At 54.2% G+C, this 19,011-nt stretch overlaps 1 protein-coding gene across 1 annotated transcript; it reads right to left on the reverse strand.

The window, feature by feature from the left end:
* Nucleotides 1-927: 927 nt before the first annotated feature.
* Nucleotides 928-18,829, reverse strand: LOC127030014 (zinc finger protein 777-like). The gene is made up of 11 exons (XM_050915929.1): nt 18,415-18,829; nt 17,663-17,789; nt 17,090-17,191; nt 16,793-16,891; nt 16,441-16,554; nt 6,545-6,658; nt 5,520-5,615; nt 4,406-4,522; nt 4,114-4,227; nt 3,691-3,692; nt 928-1,968 (listed from the first exon to the last, which is right to left on the reverse strand). Exons 1-11 carry the CDS (start codon nt 18,793-18,795, stop codon nt 931-933), a joined length of 2,304 nt encoding a protein of 767 aa, XP_050771886.1. The 5' UTR covers nt 18,796-18,829; the 3' UTR covers nt 928-930.
* Between the last annotated feature and the right edge of the window lie 182 nt (nt 18,830-19,011).

Consider the following 19,011-nt stretch of genomic DNA (forward strand, 5'->3'; position numbering starts at 1 on the left):
GAATGAATTGTGTCCTTGCGGTGTCACAACACGTCAGACTCTCAACAGCGCTCTCCCCCTTAAGAGACACTAAATATGAGCAAAAATACAATTTCTGAAGGAGAATGTTTTAACGAGCATCTAAATGTTCTGTTTTCATAGGATTCGGAAAATTGAACAAACACAGAAGACCTGTAACAACGTGGTAAAGTCAGTGCAACACAACTTTAAGGCTATGCAAAATTAAAACCATACTCCAGGCTCCCTGGTCATTTTACAACTCCAGGTGAGGACCCCAGCCTTCAGGAATCCTCTCTCGGGGTTCAGCAGCACGGAGCCCCACGAGCTCCGTGATTTAACTGCAGGAACAAGCCGCCTCTCAAGCTCTGCTCCCCTCTGTCTAGTTGCCACTTCCTGAAGAGGCTTCTTTCAAAGAGCCGCAGGGTCAACACTTCCTTTCTCAAAGCATTTCGCACAGGTGGGTGTTTCCTGACACTGTTTCACTTGTTTAGTGGACAATTAGTAACTTTAACTCACCTGTTTTCAGCCCAGTCCCTGGACTCCGGACTCTCAGCAGCCTAGGGATAACATTTCAGATTCTTCTCCAGCCTGAAGCATTACAAGTCGTTCCGTGTGTTGATGTGATTTCTCTCCGGCATGGATTCACGGCATAACTCTGCGCACTGCAGACTTCCTACGCAGCTCCAACACGTCCCCAACACCGGTGAAAGCTGTGAAACAGCTCCGCAGGCCATTTCAACGTGGTCTGTGGAAAATAACCCCCCAACCTTCTCCCTTTGCCTGGGAGGGGGCTCAGGATGGCAGTTCGACAGCCTCCTCCTCCCGCCACGGTCCAGCACAGAGCTGGGGGATCCCGCCACGGCCCTGCCTCCTGCCCAGCAAGGCTGACAGCCAAGGGGGCCGCGAAACCCCCCGGCTGGACGGGATTTTCTATACGGAGTGCATTACAGACCCCCTGATCTCTGTGCAGGGCCAACCGGCCAACGTCAGATGTGTTTCTTCCACGTGACTTTCCTGATGCTTCATGAAACTCCTCCTGAGCACAAATCTTTTCCTGCAGAGGGGGCACTGGAAGAGCCCCTCTCCCGAGTGCCGGCGCTGGTGGTTTAGAAGATAATCCTTTCTCCTGTAGCTTTTGTCACACTCGGAGCACTTGTACGGCCTCTCTCCCGTGTGAGTCATCTGGTGTCTGACGAGCCACGAATGGCAAACGAAGCTTTTCCCACAGTCGCTGCAAATGTAGGACTTGCCCCTGCCCTGGCTCTGCTGCTGGCTTGCCGGGCTGCCCCTGGGCGCAAAGTGCTGCCTGCACCTGGTGCAGCCCTCCGCCTTGTCCTGCGGGTGATCCCAGCAGGGGCTGGCTAACGGGTTTTCCGCCGGGAAGTTCTCCTCGCTCTCCGCAGACGGCTGCTCCTCTCCGTCGAAGCCGTTGCGGTCACGAAGCTTGGTTCCGCCCGCAGGGTTTTGTCCACGCTCGGTGCAGGCCGCTAGCCGCAGCCCGGCGGGCAGCCCCTCGCAGGAGGCAGGAGCAGCCCCCTGCCCGATGTCTTTCTCACCCGGAGCGCACGGCTGCGAGTGCAGCAGATGGAACACCCTTTCGTTGAGACTCTTCTCGCACGTGGGGCCTGGAAACGTCTCCCCTTCTCGGGCTCCCTGGGGAGTCTGAAGATGTTCCTGCTGGGTGGAGTTTCTCTCGCATTTGCTGTACGCGCACGGTCTCTTTCCGACACTGTTTTCCTGAGCGCTAAAGAAATCTAAGTGCTCACCAAACCCGCGGTCGTACCGAGCATCACTCCCAAGGCCGTTCCCGGTGGTGTTTGTTTCCATCATTTCTGAATTCCACTGACCGTCCCATGTCACTCCGGGGCTAGGATCCTTGGAAAACTTCTCTCCGGGTCTTCCTGGTACCTCCAAGTCACACACCGGGCTTTCAAAGCAATGTGCCGGAGGGTCCCTCTTTGTGTTTTCCTCGTGCACTGAAACAGATAGATTTCAGAGTCTTTCAATTAAGGAAGCTTCTTAAGAGTATCCCTCCAAGCCTACAGCCATGTCATGCTCATGGACAGACAAAGCAAGTAAGACGGGAGGTTTTAATACTGAGGGGGAGAGCAAGTACCAGCGTTCCACTGAAACAAAATCTCCAGGAAAACAGAAGATCTTTTGGCAATTTATTTTTTTTTTAAGTCTACACAAAAAATCACTACCGCCATGTCTCATCTTCACCCTTCTCATTCAGATGTCTGAAGTGTGAGATCTAAGTTCCCTGACAGCGCGGGCACCGTCACACCTCAGCGCTCTCAGCTGCTCTCCAGACACTCCACCGAGCATCTAGAGAAGCAAGGGTCCAAGCCCAGGCACCGAAGCCAGCTAAGCAAGCCAGTGCGGATGCGCCCTTTCTTGTACGTGAACCATTGTCTCTGCAGGCTGGGCTTCTGGGGGGAGACACTGTCCAGCCATGTCTTTGTTCAGAGAGCTCGGCGCAGGGCTGAGTGGAGAGGAAGGCTCTCGCACCTTACAAGCGATCCCCAGGCAGGCACGCAGCTCCGGCTCGATGCAGAGGCACGCCCAGACTGAGAGCTCTCAGTCAGACTGACTCTCCGCTAGACGCCTCTCCTGCTTCCCTCAGAAAACATTTATGACTCCTGATAATCCAACCCAAAAACATACCTGGCACTGGAGCTACTTAGGCACAGCTCTAGATCTGCCATCGGACAAAACTGTTCTGCTGACCTGCAAATTCCCTCTTTCTGTAATTACTGTTTCCTGCGACAAATATCCAGTGTTTCATCTTCCAGGTTATTTCCACCAACGCTCTTCAGCCCAAGCTTTCTAATGCTCCATGATTTTTCTGTCCCCTAAGACCTGTGACCCTTCCAACATCTGCGAGTTGCTACAGAAAGACTCCACTGAGCATCGTGAAGGACCACGGGTCTCTCAGCAGCGTCAACCAGCTGAGTCCACAGTTATCTGCACTGCAGAAACATCCCGAGCTCTTATTTCTCCGGCCGTGTACTGGGACATCAGCACACAAACATGTTACCACAGGCCAAGCTAAAGCGTGAATGTAAAAGGCACCGGTTGCTCTGCAGTAACTGCCTAAGCACGTCCTCTCACCCCAGCAACTCCAGGTTAAGTGTAAGCACAGACTGGAAGGTCTGGAACAGACTGAGTTGGCTGGGAAGCCCACCCTGTGAGCTCTCTCAGAGCAGTTGGAAGAGGTCTCCCTCGGGAAGGAGTTAGGTGGAGCTGATCCAGCCTTACACCAGGGCAATATTCTGGACGACCTTTTTCGGTGGCGCAAAATCATTCACGTCGGCAGTTCCCACGCAGTTACCGGCGCACTGAGAGTTTATCCCTTGATTTACTCTACGGTAATTTCATCACGTGCCGTGAATGTTTAAATAACTTAGATGAAGTGAAGGAATTCCAGGCTACCAACTGATTCCTACACAAAATATTCCTCTGCACCCCCTCCTCAGTTATCCACTTGAGAGCTATACTGAGCGGGCCCGGGTTGTGGCCCAGGAGATTGTATTTAATTAATATCCCCATCCAAATTTACACGCCTGGTCCCTGAGGTTAAGCCTTGATCCAAAGATGAATCTCCCTCTATTAACTCCACCTCAAGCATGATCCATACTCCAAGCGCGCTCTGCACAAAAACTCCTCCGAATGAACGTTAGCACGTACATCTCCAAACAGCACGGCCTACAATGGTTTTGCATTAAAGCTGCCTTCTCTTTTGCTGCAGGATAGCTCTCCTGCTTGGGAATGCAAAGTCGGGGCTCCGTGTTCATTGGTACCAGGTTTAGACGCCATCAAGCCAGCTGGAAGTACAAACTTGATCCGTAAGACTTGAGCGCACCACTGTGCTTGCCTAAACAGAAACCCAAGACAGCGCCTATGACAGTTTTAGGCCAGCTGAAGGAGGAAGGAGCCTCTTCAGCTGACAGAACCCGAAATTTTTGTGAACAAATATTAACTAGCAGGCTGAGTTTTTTTCCAGTTCTTTCATGGCTTACATTATAAGGTCGTGACATTTAATATAGTATAAAAAAATATCCTAAATTAGATTTACTGTCCCAGAAATCTCAGCTGAAATCCATTACTAACCTGTACTTGGATCTGTAGAGATTTCTTCTTTCTCCAAGTCTTGTCGTTCAGGGCAGCGTGGCTCCTCCTCTTGTTTAATCCATGACAAAACATCCGTTGCACAAGTCTGAAATCCTGCTCGTTGGGGAGAATTTACACAACTGAGAAACACTGGAGAAAGATGCAAAGCACGGAAGATTCGGGAATTCAGAAAGATACGGAAAGTGCTGACAAAGCCTCAGGGAAGACACGACATGAAGAGCCACCTGAGGGGTAATTCCTGCAGTGGGAGTTTTTGCCAGGGAATCCTCACCTGCGTCAGGGTCTCCTGGAAGCTCCCCACCCTCTGCACCTGGCAACTCCCTGGCATACGCCTCTCTGCCTTTCTTGATCTGACTTGAAGCCTCAGGCTCATAAAACGCTTGCTCTGCTAAAGGAGAAAATCCAAGGCAAGTGTTATCGTAACTGCGTAAGCTCAGGATTTCACAAGAGTGAAACCTGCTCTTGCTTTGTTTTTTGTTCTCCCCCAAGCCAAGCTCCCGTAAGCCCAGTTTCTTCATGAAACCTGATGGAAAGGTCTAAAAATCCCAGTTTGCTACATACACTGGAAGCCAAGTAAAATTACAGTGGAGCCAACAGATAGAGCTGCTACTCTTTGTAAAGAGTAAGGACAGCCAAGCTCTAAAGCAGAACAGTTTCTTTGTAATGCAAAGAGGTACCACCAAGTGAGAAGGCAAGAAACAGGTCCCTGGGCTGCGCGGCCTCCCGTACAGCGACAGCACTACCAAGGAGTCGGTGCGCTCGCTCGTGTACGCAGAAAAACCACAGAGAAAGGAGGAGGGAAAAGGCAACCTGAAGCCTCTGGATATGCGGGAGGAGAGGCACTGCAGCCCTGCAAGAGAAGGATGCAGGGGATGTGGAGCTGAGGAGCTGCCACAGCCGCTCCGATTGCCCTGGAGCCAGAACGGCGCACACAGTCCTGCCTCCCCGCAATCGCAGCCCCCTGCAGCCAATGGCACCATCCACAGACCTCCTTCTGGCCCTGGTTTTTGCCTCCTCCAAGTTAACCAATCGGCCCCAAAAAGTGGCTAATGGCCCACTTCGCACTAGCTATTTAACCAGCTTAGCGCTATCAACTTGAGGGAAGCAAAGTAAGGAATTTAAGGGAGAACGAAACATTTCCTATTCCACACTGCACTGCGCGGATGAAAACCAGCCGCATACTCTGCAAACTCCAAAATGGCTCTGAGAAGGGAAAGGCGAAATACCAGCCCTTACCCGTCGGGACTGGTGGCAAGTCCGTTCAAAACTTGTGAGCTTTTTATAAAAGATTTGGAATACATGAGAAGAGGTGGAAAAAAAAACCAAAACACCTTGGAATTTAATCCCTCTGTTTCATTTTCCCTCCGAGGTATGCAGTTACTCACCCGGGCAGGGCTCTTCAGGAGCTTCTCCAGCCTCCCCCTCCTGCTGATCTGCAGCGCACAACCCTTCCTCTTGCTTAATATGGATTATGCTGTCTTCTGTTAATAGGAACCAATGTTATTTTAATTCCATACACAAAATTAATTCCAATTCTCATCCCATCCCAGGCACAGCAGCTCTGTTCTAGCTCACATTCTAGAGAAAACCTCACTCCAGTTCTAGTTCTCACTGACCAAGGTCTCTTAAACAGACCTAAAATATTCGTCACAAAACCCTCAGCAGATGTTTGAGCCTCAGAAACACACAAAATTTCCAGGCAAGTGTAACGTCCATTTTGTTGCGGCGCCCATTAGCAAATTAAAACACGTTCTACGTGGCCCTGGGCGAGGAGAGTGCCACGTGAATTCTCGTTCTCGAGTTTTGTCTCTCTTTTAGCTCGGCCAGAGTTATGCCATTCCCTTTTCAGTCACTCTCGGTAAAACGCACACCAGTTCCAACCCATCAGAAAAACACTTGTAAGAATTATGAATGAAATTTATCAAAAAAAAGAAAAAAAAAGTATATGAAATAAATAAGGAAAAACAGATGGGCTAATGCTCTACACATTACCTTTATACTTCCGTAACACAATGAATTGGAGGAACACTTCACACGTGTGTAAAACTAACTACATTGTGTACGTTTGTGCACACGGAATAGAAAGTCCTCTTGACAGCCAGCATTCAGACTGGAAAACAGAACCTCATCCCACTTCATCTGGCAATGCAGACACGGCCTAACTGCAAGGGGACTGCAGGTTTGACACATGCAACTGCAGGCAGCTCAGCAACCAGGGGAGGGAAAAGAAGTGGTTTGATGTAGCGTCCTGGTAGGACTAGAAGGGATGAGATGCCCAACAGCCACATTTGGAAGACCACCCTCAACACAGCAAGCGCCTTGGAGAGAGGCTGATGTCCCAAAAAGAGCCCAGCGGGTGGGTTTTTGGCGCTCCACGTCCCGACAGCCCGGCTGTCCCGAAGCCACTCACCGGTGCCGATCTCCGCAGGATCACCCCTCCCGTCCCCATCCTCGCAGCTCCGAGCAGACGGCTGGTTCCCATCTTTCGACCGGGCCTGGGCATCACGCCTGGGAGCCTCCGGCTCTGCGGAAGGCGTGAAGTGAGGCGCAGCCGAGGGGTCTCGTCTGCACGGGGACCGACCCGGGGACGGTGGGGACCCGCCGCCTGCCCACCACCCGCTCCGACCCCTCGCCACACGTCGAGGGCGACGCCAGGCCCTTACCGAGGGAGAGCAGCATGTGGTAGTTGCTCCTCATGACGGCGCGGTGCAGGGCCCGCTGCCAGCCGCGCAGCGCCCGCCACTCCCGCTCGCTGAACTGCACCCACACGTCCTCCAGGCTCACCGGCACCCGCGCTGCCCGAGCCCGCGCTGCCTCCCGGCCGCCGCCGCCGCCGGCCGCCCCGCGCCTCGCCGACACCCGAGGAGCCCCGCCGCCGCTCTCCAGCCGCCGCTCCAACGCCTGGAGGCGGCCGCGCAGAGCCAGCGCGGCCCGCAGCTGCCGCTCCGCCCGCGCCAGGCGGGCCTCCAGGCGGAGCAGCCGCGCCGCCACCGCCTCCGCTCGCCCGACCCGCGGACCGGCCATGGCCGCTGCCGCCGGCCCGCCGCCGACACCGGCCCGCCGCCGCGCTCCGCGGCCGGCCCCGCAGCGCCCCCTGCCGCCGCCCCGCGCCGCGCACTGCGGCGCCCCCCAGCGGGAGGGCTCGGCGCCGCGGGGCGGACGGGCCGGCGCGGGCGCGGGGACCTCGGAGCCGGAGGCGCGCGGGACCGGGGTCCCCTCAGAGCCGGGAGGGACCGGGATCCCCTCAGAGCCGGGACGGACCGGGATCCCCTCAGAGCCGGGAGGGACCGGGGTCCCCTCGGAGCCGTGAGGGACCGGGGTCCCCTCAGAGCCGGGACGGACCGGGATCCCCTCAGAGCAGGGAGGGACCGGCGTCCCCTCAGAGCGGGGACGAACCGGGATCCCCTCAGAGCAGGGAGGGACCGGCGTCCCCTCAGAGCCGGGACGAACCGGGATCCCCTCAGATCCGGGACGAACCGGGATCCCCTCAGAGCAGGGAGGGACCGGGGTCCCCTCAGAGCCGTGAGGGACCGGGGATCCTCTCAGAGCCGTGAGGGACCGGGATCCCCTCAGAGCCGGGAGAGGCTGGGGATCCTCTCAGAGCCGGGAGGGACCAGCATCTCCTCAGAGCTATGGGGGGTCAGGATCCTCTCAGAGCCATGAGGGATGAGTTCCCCACAGAGCTGTGATGGCGCAGGATCTTCAGAGCCATGAGGGATCAGGGTCCCCTCAGAGCTGTGAGGGATCAAGATCCCCTCAGTGCTCTGAGGGACACAGGGTCCCCTCAGAGCCATGAGGGAACAGGTTCCTCTCAGAGCCATGGGGGCTCAGGATCCCCTCACAGCTGTGGGGGCTCGGGGTCCCCCTCAGAATCATGAGGGAACAAGATCCCCTCAGAGCTGTGAGGGCCCAGCATCTGCTCAGAGCTATGGGGGCTCAGGATCCCCTCAGAACCCTGAAGGAACAGGGTCCTCTCAGAGCCATGAGGGGTCAGTTTCCCACAGAGCCGTAAGGACTCAAGATCCTCTCAGAGCCATGAGTGTGCAGGGACCCCTCAGAGCTCGGAGGGACACAGGGTCCCCTCAGAGCTGTCAGGGCTTGGGGTCCCCCTCAGAGTCATGAGGGAACAGGGTACCCTCAGAGCCATGAAGCCTGGGGGTCCCCTCAGAGCTGTGAGGGCAAAGCATCTCCTCAGAGCTATGGGGGCTCAGGATCCTCTCAGAGCTGTGAAGAGTGCGGTATCCTCTCATAGCCATGAGGGATCAGTTCACTGCAGAGCTGTGAGGGTGCAGGATCCCCTCTGAGCCGTGAGGATTTTGTGTCTTCTCAGAGCTGTGAGGGTGCAGGATCTCCTCTGAGCTGTGAGGATTTTGTGTCCTCTCAGAGCCGTGAGGGTGCAGGATCTCCTCTGAGCCCAAGGCCCGTCCTGGCCTGCCATGCTGGGGTGCAGCGCAGGGTCTCTGGTTCATCTCAGTGTGGCTCCAGGTACCGCCATGGCCCTGGGATGGAGTGGTGAGACAGCTATGTGGTGCAGCCCGGCCCCAGGCTGTGGTTTGCAGGACGCTGCCAGTGCAGCCCCGCTCCTGCTCCGCCAACTTGCTGAGGGGGAGCTCCTTGGGGAAGTAGCCCCCTTATGGCCCCATCTGTGGTGGCGGCAACCCCCCGGCTCTCCTGGTCTGCACAAGCATCAGGAGGAGCTCATGTCTCAGGTACGTTGCACAAACACGAAGCTGAGGTGGTTGGAAGCCTTTATTGGATCTTGTGCACAGGGTACACCCACCACAGGGGAATTCAGCAAATTCAGCTCTTCCAGAAGCATCCGGGATCTCCACTGCAGGCATCCCCACAGAGACACCTTCAGTTAGGTCGGGTGACACCCCCAGGCCTTCCCTCCATGACTGACAGCTGCTGTGTGACCCACAGTCTACTTGGAATAATCACCTCACCTTATCCTCCTAATTTGGTAAGTTTGCTAAACTGTCTGGCCATCAGCTATGCAAAATGGGACCTCCCTTACCATAAGATGTGATCAAAACTGCAAAGTTAAAAGTTCGCTTGCTAACATTGCCTACGTGGCTGATGAGCACATTCTTGCTACAGGTAGGTCTCAGGATGGTGCGGAGTTATGTCAGCTCTTTGTAGCCTCCTCCGGTAGCAGGAAATCAGGTGTTTGACCTGCAGTACAACGTACTGCTCTTACCTGCCTTCTTTAAATCTTGCCTGGGTGTCCCACCCCATGGCAATGAGGACCTACTTCTGGGCCATGAGAGGCTGGTGGGCTCATGCTCCTCCTGGGGACATTGAGCTGAGATATGCTGGGCCTCTCAGCTTGGCACAACAGTTGTGTGCCCCACGGGACCATGCTAAGGGTGGCTGGAGCAGAAGACTTCCCCTCCAGTGTTTGGAAAGGATCAGGCCCATCCCAGGAAGGGAGGGAAAGAGGCTTAAGAACCTGACAACCATGCTAAGTGACACCTATCGTGACATGTGCGTGGTTCTGGTCCTCTCGGAGAGCGACAGACCTGTGGGGAGAGCCAGGCTGCCAGAGGATGGTAGGGCTTCTCTGTACTTGTATGCGTTCTTCTTGTCTTGAGTTTAATTCTTACGTAAGGAGCTGGGTGCGGGAGAGCTGGCATACCTCTCTGAAATGCAGCGTTCCATGGGATGCAAAGATCTCTATGTGGTAAGACATAGAGAGGCTTTTATAAACAAAAATCTGAAGTCATAAAGCAATCAAAAACATGGAGTTGCTCTAACAACAGAAAGTACTTGCAAAATGAACAAAAAAAAGCTTGAGCTGCTTTCAAGCAAAATAGTTTGCATTTGCCAGAACGTGAGAATCCAGGAAGACATTGCTGTCCTGGGTGCACCTGGGTCAGTTTATTTTTTTCCTCTGTTTTTCTGTGCGTGACTTTGCCTTCTTTTGTGAAGAATATCTCAACCGAGATATCTGGCTTTGCAGTGGAGGCTGCTGTCCTACTCCAGCCTAAGCTATAGCAGCCCAAGTAACGGAAGGTCAGGAAAAAGTTGCACGCTGAGAAGCGCTACCCAAGGATGCTAAAAGCTCAGCGCTTGTTCATGGAAGATGCGGAGACTCCACGATGCATCTCAGGGTGGGTGTAGGAGACCTTGTGCTCCCAAAAAACTCCCTCCCTCCCCATCGCCACATCTTCTCTGGCCTTCCCTTGGAGCTTCTGCTCTTTCCTGTAAGCATCACTCTATCTGTGCACGGGGCGGATTTCTCTTCTTTCTCTTGGTCTTGGAAAAGCAGCGCATTTCTACGTCACTTGACATTTCTTCTTGGATTCAGGGTTGAATTTTTGCAATTTAAGCAGCATGAATCTCAAAATAGCTCTGATATTTGTTATAGGTATTTGCCTCTGAAATACAGGGAGCTGGGCTAGAATAGGGAAACTATGACTCACTGTGCAAAATACTGCTTCATCTGTATTATCAAAGGCAGCATCAAGAAGTGATGAAACATGGAGCACATCAAGTGCTTCTGATGCTCAGTGGTTAACGTATGAAACCTCCCAGTCAAAAATAGGAGAGTGCTGTTGAGATGGCGTAACCCTCCCCAGCTCACACGTCTGAAACGCCCATCTTTTCGCTACCCGAATGCTGATTCTTTTACAGTTGCAGCTACAGAGACATCTCTCAGATGTGAACACAACATCAGACGTCAGGCAGCTTCTTCATTTTCTTCAAACTAATGTTTAAAACTAAAATGTCTAACAATAATGAAGTGGTAGGAGGTCAGCACTAGAACATACACGACAATAGTGCAACAGGGAGGAGAGATGGCAAATGGCAGGACTTTGATGTTTCTTGTTATTGTCCTTTTATAAGACACAGAAACAGCCCAGAAAAGGCACCTGTAGTTGTTTGTTTATAGAATAATCTAGGAGCGCTGCCGAAGTGATCCTAATTAAGATTCAGGATGTTCTGGTCACAGGGGAATCGGTGACAAGTGCCCCTCCGCTGCTTTATGCGGCAGCTTCTTTGCATCTTTATCCCAGAATACATCCTGCTCTTCCTGGACTCAGCTGGGCTAAACTGGTAACGACTGCAACACTGCGGTTGCCGAAAACTTTTTGCTGGCAGCAGGACTGATGTGATCGGCCTGCAGGATGAGAATTGTATAGTGAGCTTACATCCTATTTTTAGATACTCTTACCATTCAGGCCCCGTTTGGATCTCAGATACACACAGGGAAAACAATTCTCCTGCTCAGGTTCCACTGCAATATTGAAAAAAGAAAAACCAATGAAAACCCACTCCGTTCTTTTTTCCGATTCAAGGTAGACTTTTGTCTCTCCATCAGTAAGGTACGATACTACAAACTGCCATTTACCAGCACATAAAATGATTAAAAAAAAAAGAAAACGAACAAAAAAAAGAAGCATTTAGAACTTCACAGCTTTAATCCGCTGAAGTTTAATGTTGTTAAAAATCAAGTATCTACTGCTGCAAATTTAACTGCCATTTTACAAACAGATAGAAACAAGTTCCCTGCCTTGAAGGCTCACAGTCTAAGTAACAAAAGTATAAAACATAAAGAAGCAGTTTAACCGGAGTCAGTAGGAAACCACTGGAGAACTGATTAGTTTACCTGTTTATTGGACAAGACCCAAACTGCTTGTCCAGGTATCAAACGCCCCATACTGCTAACTGCCAAGAGACGCTCCTTCAGCACATCAAACAGCGGAGAAAAACCGGTCCGTGTTCACTGCTTTATGGTAGCAAGTGGCCACTAAACACTGAGAAGTGACAAAACATAAAACCCTCTGTCCTCACAGATTTCTTATTTGGAAAAAAAAAAAAAGGATACATACACAGAGAGGGGCTCACCACACACAGACCTACTCAAGACACGTCAGGAGCCGTGAAATCAAAGACCTCAGCAGCACTAGGATGAGAAAAGGCGGCAGACAGTTGGTCACCAGGCAAACACCTGCAGTGGTTGAAGACGCTTCGGCACGTGTGGCTCTGTGCCAGCTCCCACAGCGTGGGTTCAGAGAGGTTCACACAGGCTCACCCCAATCTGCTCTGGGCAAGAATCAGCTTAAACAGCCTGGAGCTCTGAGCTGGCCTCGCTGGCTGGGCCGAAGCAGGCACAGGAGTGCTCCTGTCTTACGCTCTGCCAGCAGGGCAGGTGACAATGAACCTGGAAAGAGACCTCACTCCTTGGCCAAAGGAGTTTCCAGACTAAAACATCTGCCACAGCAGCCAGCTGGAGCCAGAGGAACATCTCTGTCTCTAAGGGGATGCGCCAGCCACCTGCACCCTCCCCTTGGCAGACACTTTGGGACCAGGAAACGACAGAGGGGTTTCCAAAGCCCAATTAGTGATGAGGAAAACAAGCAGCAGGTTTAAAACGGGTCAAGCAGCAACGCCATCCCTGAAGCTGCACTATGTATTTGGGCAATTTGCTACACACATTTCAGAGGCTGGGAATTTTTTCTTAACCGTTTGGGATATGATGAAAGCTGAGCCCCAAGAACAAAAAACATCCGTACCCCAAGCTACCAGGAGGAGAGGGAGATGAAGGCAATAACAAAATACAAAGAAAAGAAGTGTTAATGTACAGGCAGTCAGCAGAAAGTTACCCCAACACTCGCTTCAGCCTGGGAGGACAGGTGTGCCCCACCTCTGGCTTACAAGTGGTTTCCCCATTCAGTTCCACTGAGAGTCTCGTAGAGGTACGAGAAGGGGTTTGGGTGATGCCACCTCCTTTGGGTGTGCTCAGAGGTGACAGACAATGGAGCAAATTCCTCTCAGTTACTGCAGTGCAAACCCAGAGTCTCCAGCGGAGCGTGTCCCAGTGCACATCAGAAGAACTCCAAGCAGAACGTGGCCCTATTGTCATAATTTACAGCAAACTAAATCCGATTTTCTAGAAAAGGAACTGAACCTATCTTTTCCAGCTAGCTTCCTGAGCAGAAGCAGCAGTGAAAACATCATTTGGCCTGTGCCGAGGCACGGAGATAGCTGGGAACCGACTGGCTGCCCCTCCGTGGCAAAGGGGGCATCCGTGCAAGCCGTCAGCGAGGCCTCACCCTGTGCACGTGTTTAGTTGCCAGGAGTCTTTTGCAAACGTGCAACGCAAACTCGCCCATGAAATTGAGAACAGCAGAACTCTGTCACGGGGAGCAGCCAGGGAAACTCCAGGTGAAGAAGAGCTTCAAAAAACTCAACCTCGCTGGAACCAGTTCAAACAACTGGCTCAAACTTGGAGAGGCCCAAACCACTTTTATTCTGGAGAGATTTTTGGGCAGACTATGAGGTACTGTGGCATACCATCACCACCACAAAGAAAAGGGCAGCGGTGCCAAGGTGGATCCTAATTCTACTTTGCTTGGATCTTTGGGATAAATTATCAGAGAGCCTTTAACGCTGAGCAGCAGAGACTCTCTCCTCTCCTCCCTCCTCCAGGGGCTGCAGGGCTGCGTGCGCCTGCACAGCCTAGAAGCTGTGTAGCGGTGCCTTCCTCGCACTCTGCGTGACCACACAGTGCCTCTCGCGCAGGTGGATCTTCTCGTGCTGGAGGAGGTGCTGCTTCTGGGTGAAGCGCTTTGGGCACTCGTTGCATTGGTATGGCCTCTCCCCTGTGTGGATCCTCTGATGTCGGATCAGATTGGAGGGGTGGCTGAAGGTCTTCCCACAGTACGAGCACCAAAGGACCCCTCCGCTCCGGCCCGAGTGCATACGCCGGTGGATGATGAGGGTTTTCTTTTGGGAGAAGCACTCCTGACACTTGTCGCACTTGTAAGGCCTCCCCCGCGGGTGGCTCCTCTGACTTGGCTTACAGCTGCCGTTGGTGTTGACGCTTTTCATGCACCTGGGATTGCCGTACACCTTGTCCGTGGCTGGGACGCTGGCGTGGGCTTTTGCACTCTGGTTCTGCTTGAACCTCTCCGTGGCCACGTGGGTCCTGTCTTCCACACGGGTCCTGTCTTCCACGCGGGTCCGCCGCTGCTGCTGATGGAGGAAACCCTCCTTGTCTCCAGCGTGCTCGCTACTGCATTGCGTGCTGTGGCTCTCCTGGTGAGTCAGCATCTTCTTCAGACAGAAGCCCTTCCCACATGCAGTACACGAGTGAGGTCTCTTGTTGGGACAGTTTTGCCCATAGAAGGTGACAGCGTTGCTTTCGCTGAGACCCTCTTCCCCTGGAGTGGATGGCACCAGCGTGCTCATGCTCTGGTTTCCCTGCTGCGCAGGAGAGCTGTACTGACTATCAAAGGGCAGCGCCTCGCTGGGACCCTGGAAAAGCAGCTCCTCCGACTCCCTGGATAAAGCCGCGGGGGGCTCTGAGCTTGGGGGGCATTCCTCAGAGTCCAGCTGCTCTATTTTGAACGTTATCACCTCATCTGCTGGAACTGACAAGAACAACAAAGGGGACATTCACTGGTGTGAGACACAAGACGCTTCTGAAGTCCTCCCCGCTCCTTCCCCCGCCACCCGTGAATCAAACAGGCCCCTCTTACAGAGGGAGCGTGAAAGGCAGCTGTGCTCACAGAACAACAGCCAGCTGAAAGATCGACAGAGAGAATACAAGTGAAAAGCACAGGAATGCTTCCCTTTCAGCTGGCTGAGCAGCAAGTGTGAGAAGCCGTGAGGGAGGGGGCAGAGGGAAGTGCTGCCTTCCAAGACAGCAGAGTTCAGCCGTTTCCAAAATCATCTCCAGCCGTCTTCCTTCTCCTAAGCGCTAAGATCTCATGGACCTGGGGCAGCCCTTTGCTTCCCTCGTCAGCAGGTCTGCCTCCCTCCCCACACCAATCACTCGGTACTTCTCACTCTTCAGAGAGCACCAGCTCATTCCCCGAGATCCACCTTTCCTCCACTCCCAGGATGTGGTGACCCACCTGCGTAGCCTCCTTCTCAAAAGGGGGACACACACGAACACTGGCTGGTTTTCACTTGAGACATGCCTGCTACTGCTCAGGATACGTATGTAACGAGGAAGCCTCCTCTGTAGTCCTCGCTGAGGCAGTACAAGTACATTTTCTCTGAGGGTACGTTGCTTTTCATCTCCGAGCTAGGTGCCTGGGGTTTTCTACTCAGGCTAAACCTGTCTCAAACTTTCTCTTCACTCTCATTCCTACCTGAACATTTAATTTTAGTTGACCTGGATATGAATATGACCCATTGGTGGAAAACCAACCAAAGGTCAAGGATGGAAACTGCCAACACACAACCATTTTGAAAGCTGTCGACAGTGTGAGGGCAAAATCTAAGCAGGGATCGGCCTCCTGTCTGGAGAGCGTCACTCCCCGGTTCACTAGTGCTGTGCAGGGACTGACAGCGGAGAGGTGACAACATGACACAAGGGGCATGAGAAAAAGCATCTAAGCTTTAGTCACAGCAGGGCAAATCCCATCAAAAACTGAGCAAGCCCCACTGACACCTCTGATGTGGCACAAGGAGAATAAACAGGAATAAAGAGACCAGGACCGAGGGTGAGGAAGTGACTGGTGAGCTGGGGATGGTCTACTAATCACGTAAATATTACATTATTATTGGGAATAACAGAGCCATCCCAGCTCACTGGTGACTTCCCTAGCCTCTAGGTAGCCATCGAGGCACTGCTCTGGAGCACAGCTCCCTCTTCTGAGGATGCAGCCACCAAGCAGAAGAAATTCCAGGAAGAAGAGCAGCAGATGTGCTCTGGAGGACGCGAGAGAGGACCCACAAAAGGGAGCGAAGCGTTCTGGGCCGGGTGCCGAGAAGCCCAGCGGCTGCAGGAAAGAGCCGAGCTCTGCATCAGCCACGGCCTCACCGAACACTGGGGATGGCCTCCCTGCAGCAGGATGGGAGTTGGAGGTGACATTCCATCCGGGAATTTGCCCAAACCCCTTCTAAGCCCGCTTTGCTTTCAGCCTTTGCTGTGCCCTGTGGCAGTAGGTTCTACAGCTTGCACATGTACCATAACAGAGTCTGCCCTGCTTGGTTTAAAGCAAACGCCTGCTCATTTCACCGGGTGCTCCCTGGGTCTCGGACAGCGAGAAAGAGCGAAGGTTCATTCCTTCAGCTCCTGCTGCGCGCTGCTCACCCGGGCACAGACCCCGCGTTGTATCCCCCTCTCTGCCACGCCTTCCTCAGGCTGAGGAGTCCTACTGCGTTCAGTCTCTCCTGATAGGGAAGCCCTCTGCTCTGCTCTGGGCCGCGTCCCTGACTACTGCATTCCTTTCAAGACTGAGTGAGCAGAACTTCACTCAGTTCCCCAGATACTTTGGCATAACACCATCTTTGGAGAAGACCTTGAGAATTGTTCTCGACTTCACTGTAGGATTGCTTGGAACTCACCCACACTGAGCTCGGTAAACTCTGCATCCTCCGTGGCTCCCCGCTCCTCCGCGTATGGCTCTTCCTCTTGCTTCACAATGCCTGCAAAGCTCGGCTCTGGAACACCGTAGCCTGCTAAGGGAAAGAGGAAACTTCTTTACTGGTTATCACAGCACCGCTCGGCTCTTCCCTCGCTGTGCCCAGGAGGTTTGCTACCAGCTTTCACATACAACCGCTCTCCAGCATCTCCCGTTCCCACTTCTGGGAGCTTTACTCTGCCCTGCAGAGAAACAGTTCCCCCCTTACCCCCCGCTTCAGGAGAGTGTCCTCCCCACCCTTGCGTCCAAGCACGCCCTTTCAGAACAATGCTCACCAGGTCCAGGTTCAGGCAGCATTGTTCTTCCCTCCAGGCTTTCCTGTGCTCCTTCTCCGCTGTCCTGGCTGCTCGCATCAAGTCTAAACAGCAGAGCCTCTGCTAATGAGAAAGATCAAACCCGTTACGTTTTTTTCTAGCACCCTGTTACTCCCCCTGAACCCGCTCCTCCTGAGATCTGAGAAGTTTCCTCGGTAGCAAATCAGGACTATCGCCTTGTGACGTCCTCTGTCTGGTGACAACAACGCGCAAACATTATGCCCGAGAATAAAGCTGTAATTCATCTCTTGCCTGCACTTGGTTCTGCTGGAATCTCTCTCGAAGCCGCCTCGTCCCCATTGCAGGGCGCTTCTCCTCTCTGAAGCTGGGACAGGAGGTCAGGTTTGGAGATTGCATAATCTGTTGAGGAACAGAGATATTAAGGTTTCCGTGCTGCATCAAAATGCCCGCTGCGTCCATGAGGAGGAACGCACTCCTCTGCGCTCCCGAAACCAGCTCCATCGGCCACAATGCCTGGCAGCACGGAGAGCCCTCTGCACGGCCCACCGGGAGATGGCGGCTTCCGCCTCTGGCAGCCAGCTCCACCCCAGCAGGGCAGAACCCCGAGGGAAGGGGCCTGCGGGCTGTGCTGGCACCGGGCACCGCAGGGAGCGGGCCGTGACACGGAGGTGACTGCAGCCAGTGCCCACACCCAGCGAGCGCTGGAGACGGTGGGACTGGATGTGACGCGCGCTGCGCTCTGCACTGCCCTCAGCAACGGGCACCGAATTCTCCGTGTTTCTACAAATCTGCTTCCCAGGCGTGGGAAAAAGTCCCCAAAACGGAGCTAGTCGGGAAGCGCCGGTAACTGACTGAAACAGCGATACTTGCCCAGAGAGATCAGAGATTCGTTCTTCCCTCTCAGCACGTTTTTGTACAGCTCCCTCTGCCACTCCTCCAGATTCTCCCACTCTTGAGCAGAAAAGCAAGCGGCGTCGCTTTCAAACGCTGCCGGGGCCTGCAATCGCAAAAGTGACACGCTCGGCACCGGGTCTGGAACCTGGAGCCGCCCTTAGGAAACATCCTCGTTTCTATTTATTACTGCTGCCGCATTATCAAGTGCTGAAAGGAGAAAAAACAAAATCCTGCCTTGGGGCATCCTCGTGACACAAAGAGAGTAATGGCTCGGCTTTTCAGTGTAAAGAACTTTGCTAATTCTCGGAGAACGAACTGTGAATTCCACAATATTCTTACCTCCCCCCCGCCCGGTGCAGAGCCTGACCCCGTCACTGCAGGCAGGCAGTTTGTGGACTTCGGTGTGGGGAAGAACCCGCCGTTTACCGTAAAAATGCACCACCCTCTCCTTTCGCAGTGAGATACGGCTGAACCTAAACATATTTATCAGCAATCGCTCCCTGCTTGAGGCCTGGGCACGGCAGGCGACGGAAGCGATTACAAGCTAAGCCGTACCCGCGGGGTGCACCGGACGGTTCGGGCCTCACGGGAGATGGCTGCCGGGCGAAGGCGAGGTGTGTTGGGAGCTCGGCGGAGCAAAGCAGTCCCGGCCACTCGCCTCCCCGCTCTCTGTGTGTGTGTCTGTGTCCGTGTGTCCGTCCCCGAGCCCTCCATGAGCCATTTGTTACCTGGGGGACCTCGCCCCCGGGGGGCAGCCGCAGGATCCAGAAATTCTTGTTCTTCAGCAGGTTCTCCATGTTCTCCAGGCGCCGCTGGAGCTGCCCGTACTCCTGGATGAGGGTGCCCAGCACGGCCAGTTTGCTCTCCAGCTGGTTCCCGAAATCCACCACCGTTTTCTCGCAGTCGAAGTATTTCTTCTCGGTGGTCACCGTCCGCCGCTCCAGGTTGAGCAGCCGCGAAGCGTGGGCGTCCACGCTCCGTTCCACCGCCTGCACGGCCGCCACCACCGTCCACAGCGAGATGCTGGCGCCGCTCGGCCTCGGGGCTTTGCCCGGGGCTGGCGGGGGAGCCGCCGGGAAACAGAAGCTCGTCGGGTGCGGGGACTCCATTCCCGCTCCTCTGCCCGGCCGCGCCGGCGGGGAGAAACAAGAGCCCGGGGGCAGGCAGCGCCGAGCTCGCTGCCGGGCCTCCCTGCGGGGCTGCAGCACGGCTCCCACCGCCGCCGGGCGTCCTCCGGGGCCGCTCGCTGCTGGGGGGGGGAGCGGGAGGGAACCGGGTCAGGCTGCGGGACGTCGGGCCCGGCCTACCCCTCCCGCCCGGGACCA

This window comes from Gymnogyps californianus, chromosome 2 (genome assembly GCF_018139145.2).
Source record: "Gymnogyps californianus isolate 813 chromosome 2, ASM1813914v2, whole genome shotgun sequence".
Lineage (NCBI taxonomy): Eukaryota > Metazoa > Chordata > Aves > Accipitriformes > Cathartidae > Gymnogyps > Gymnogyps californianus.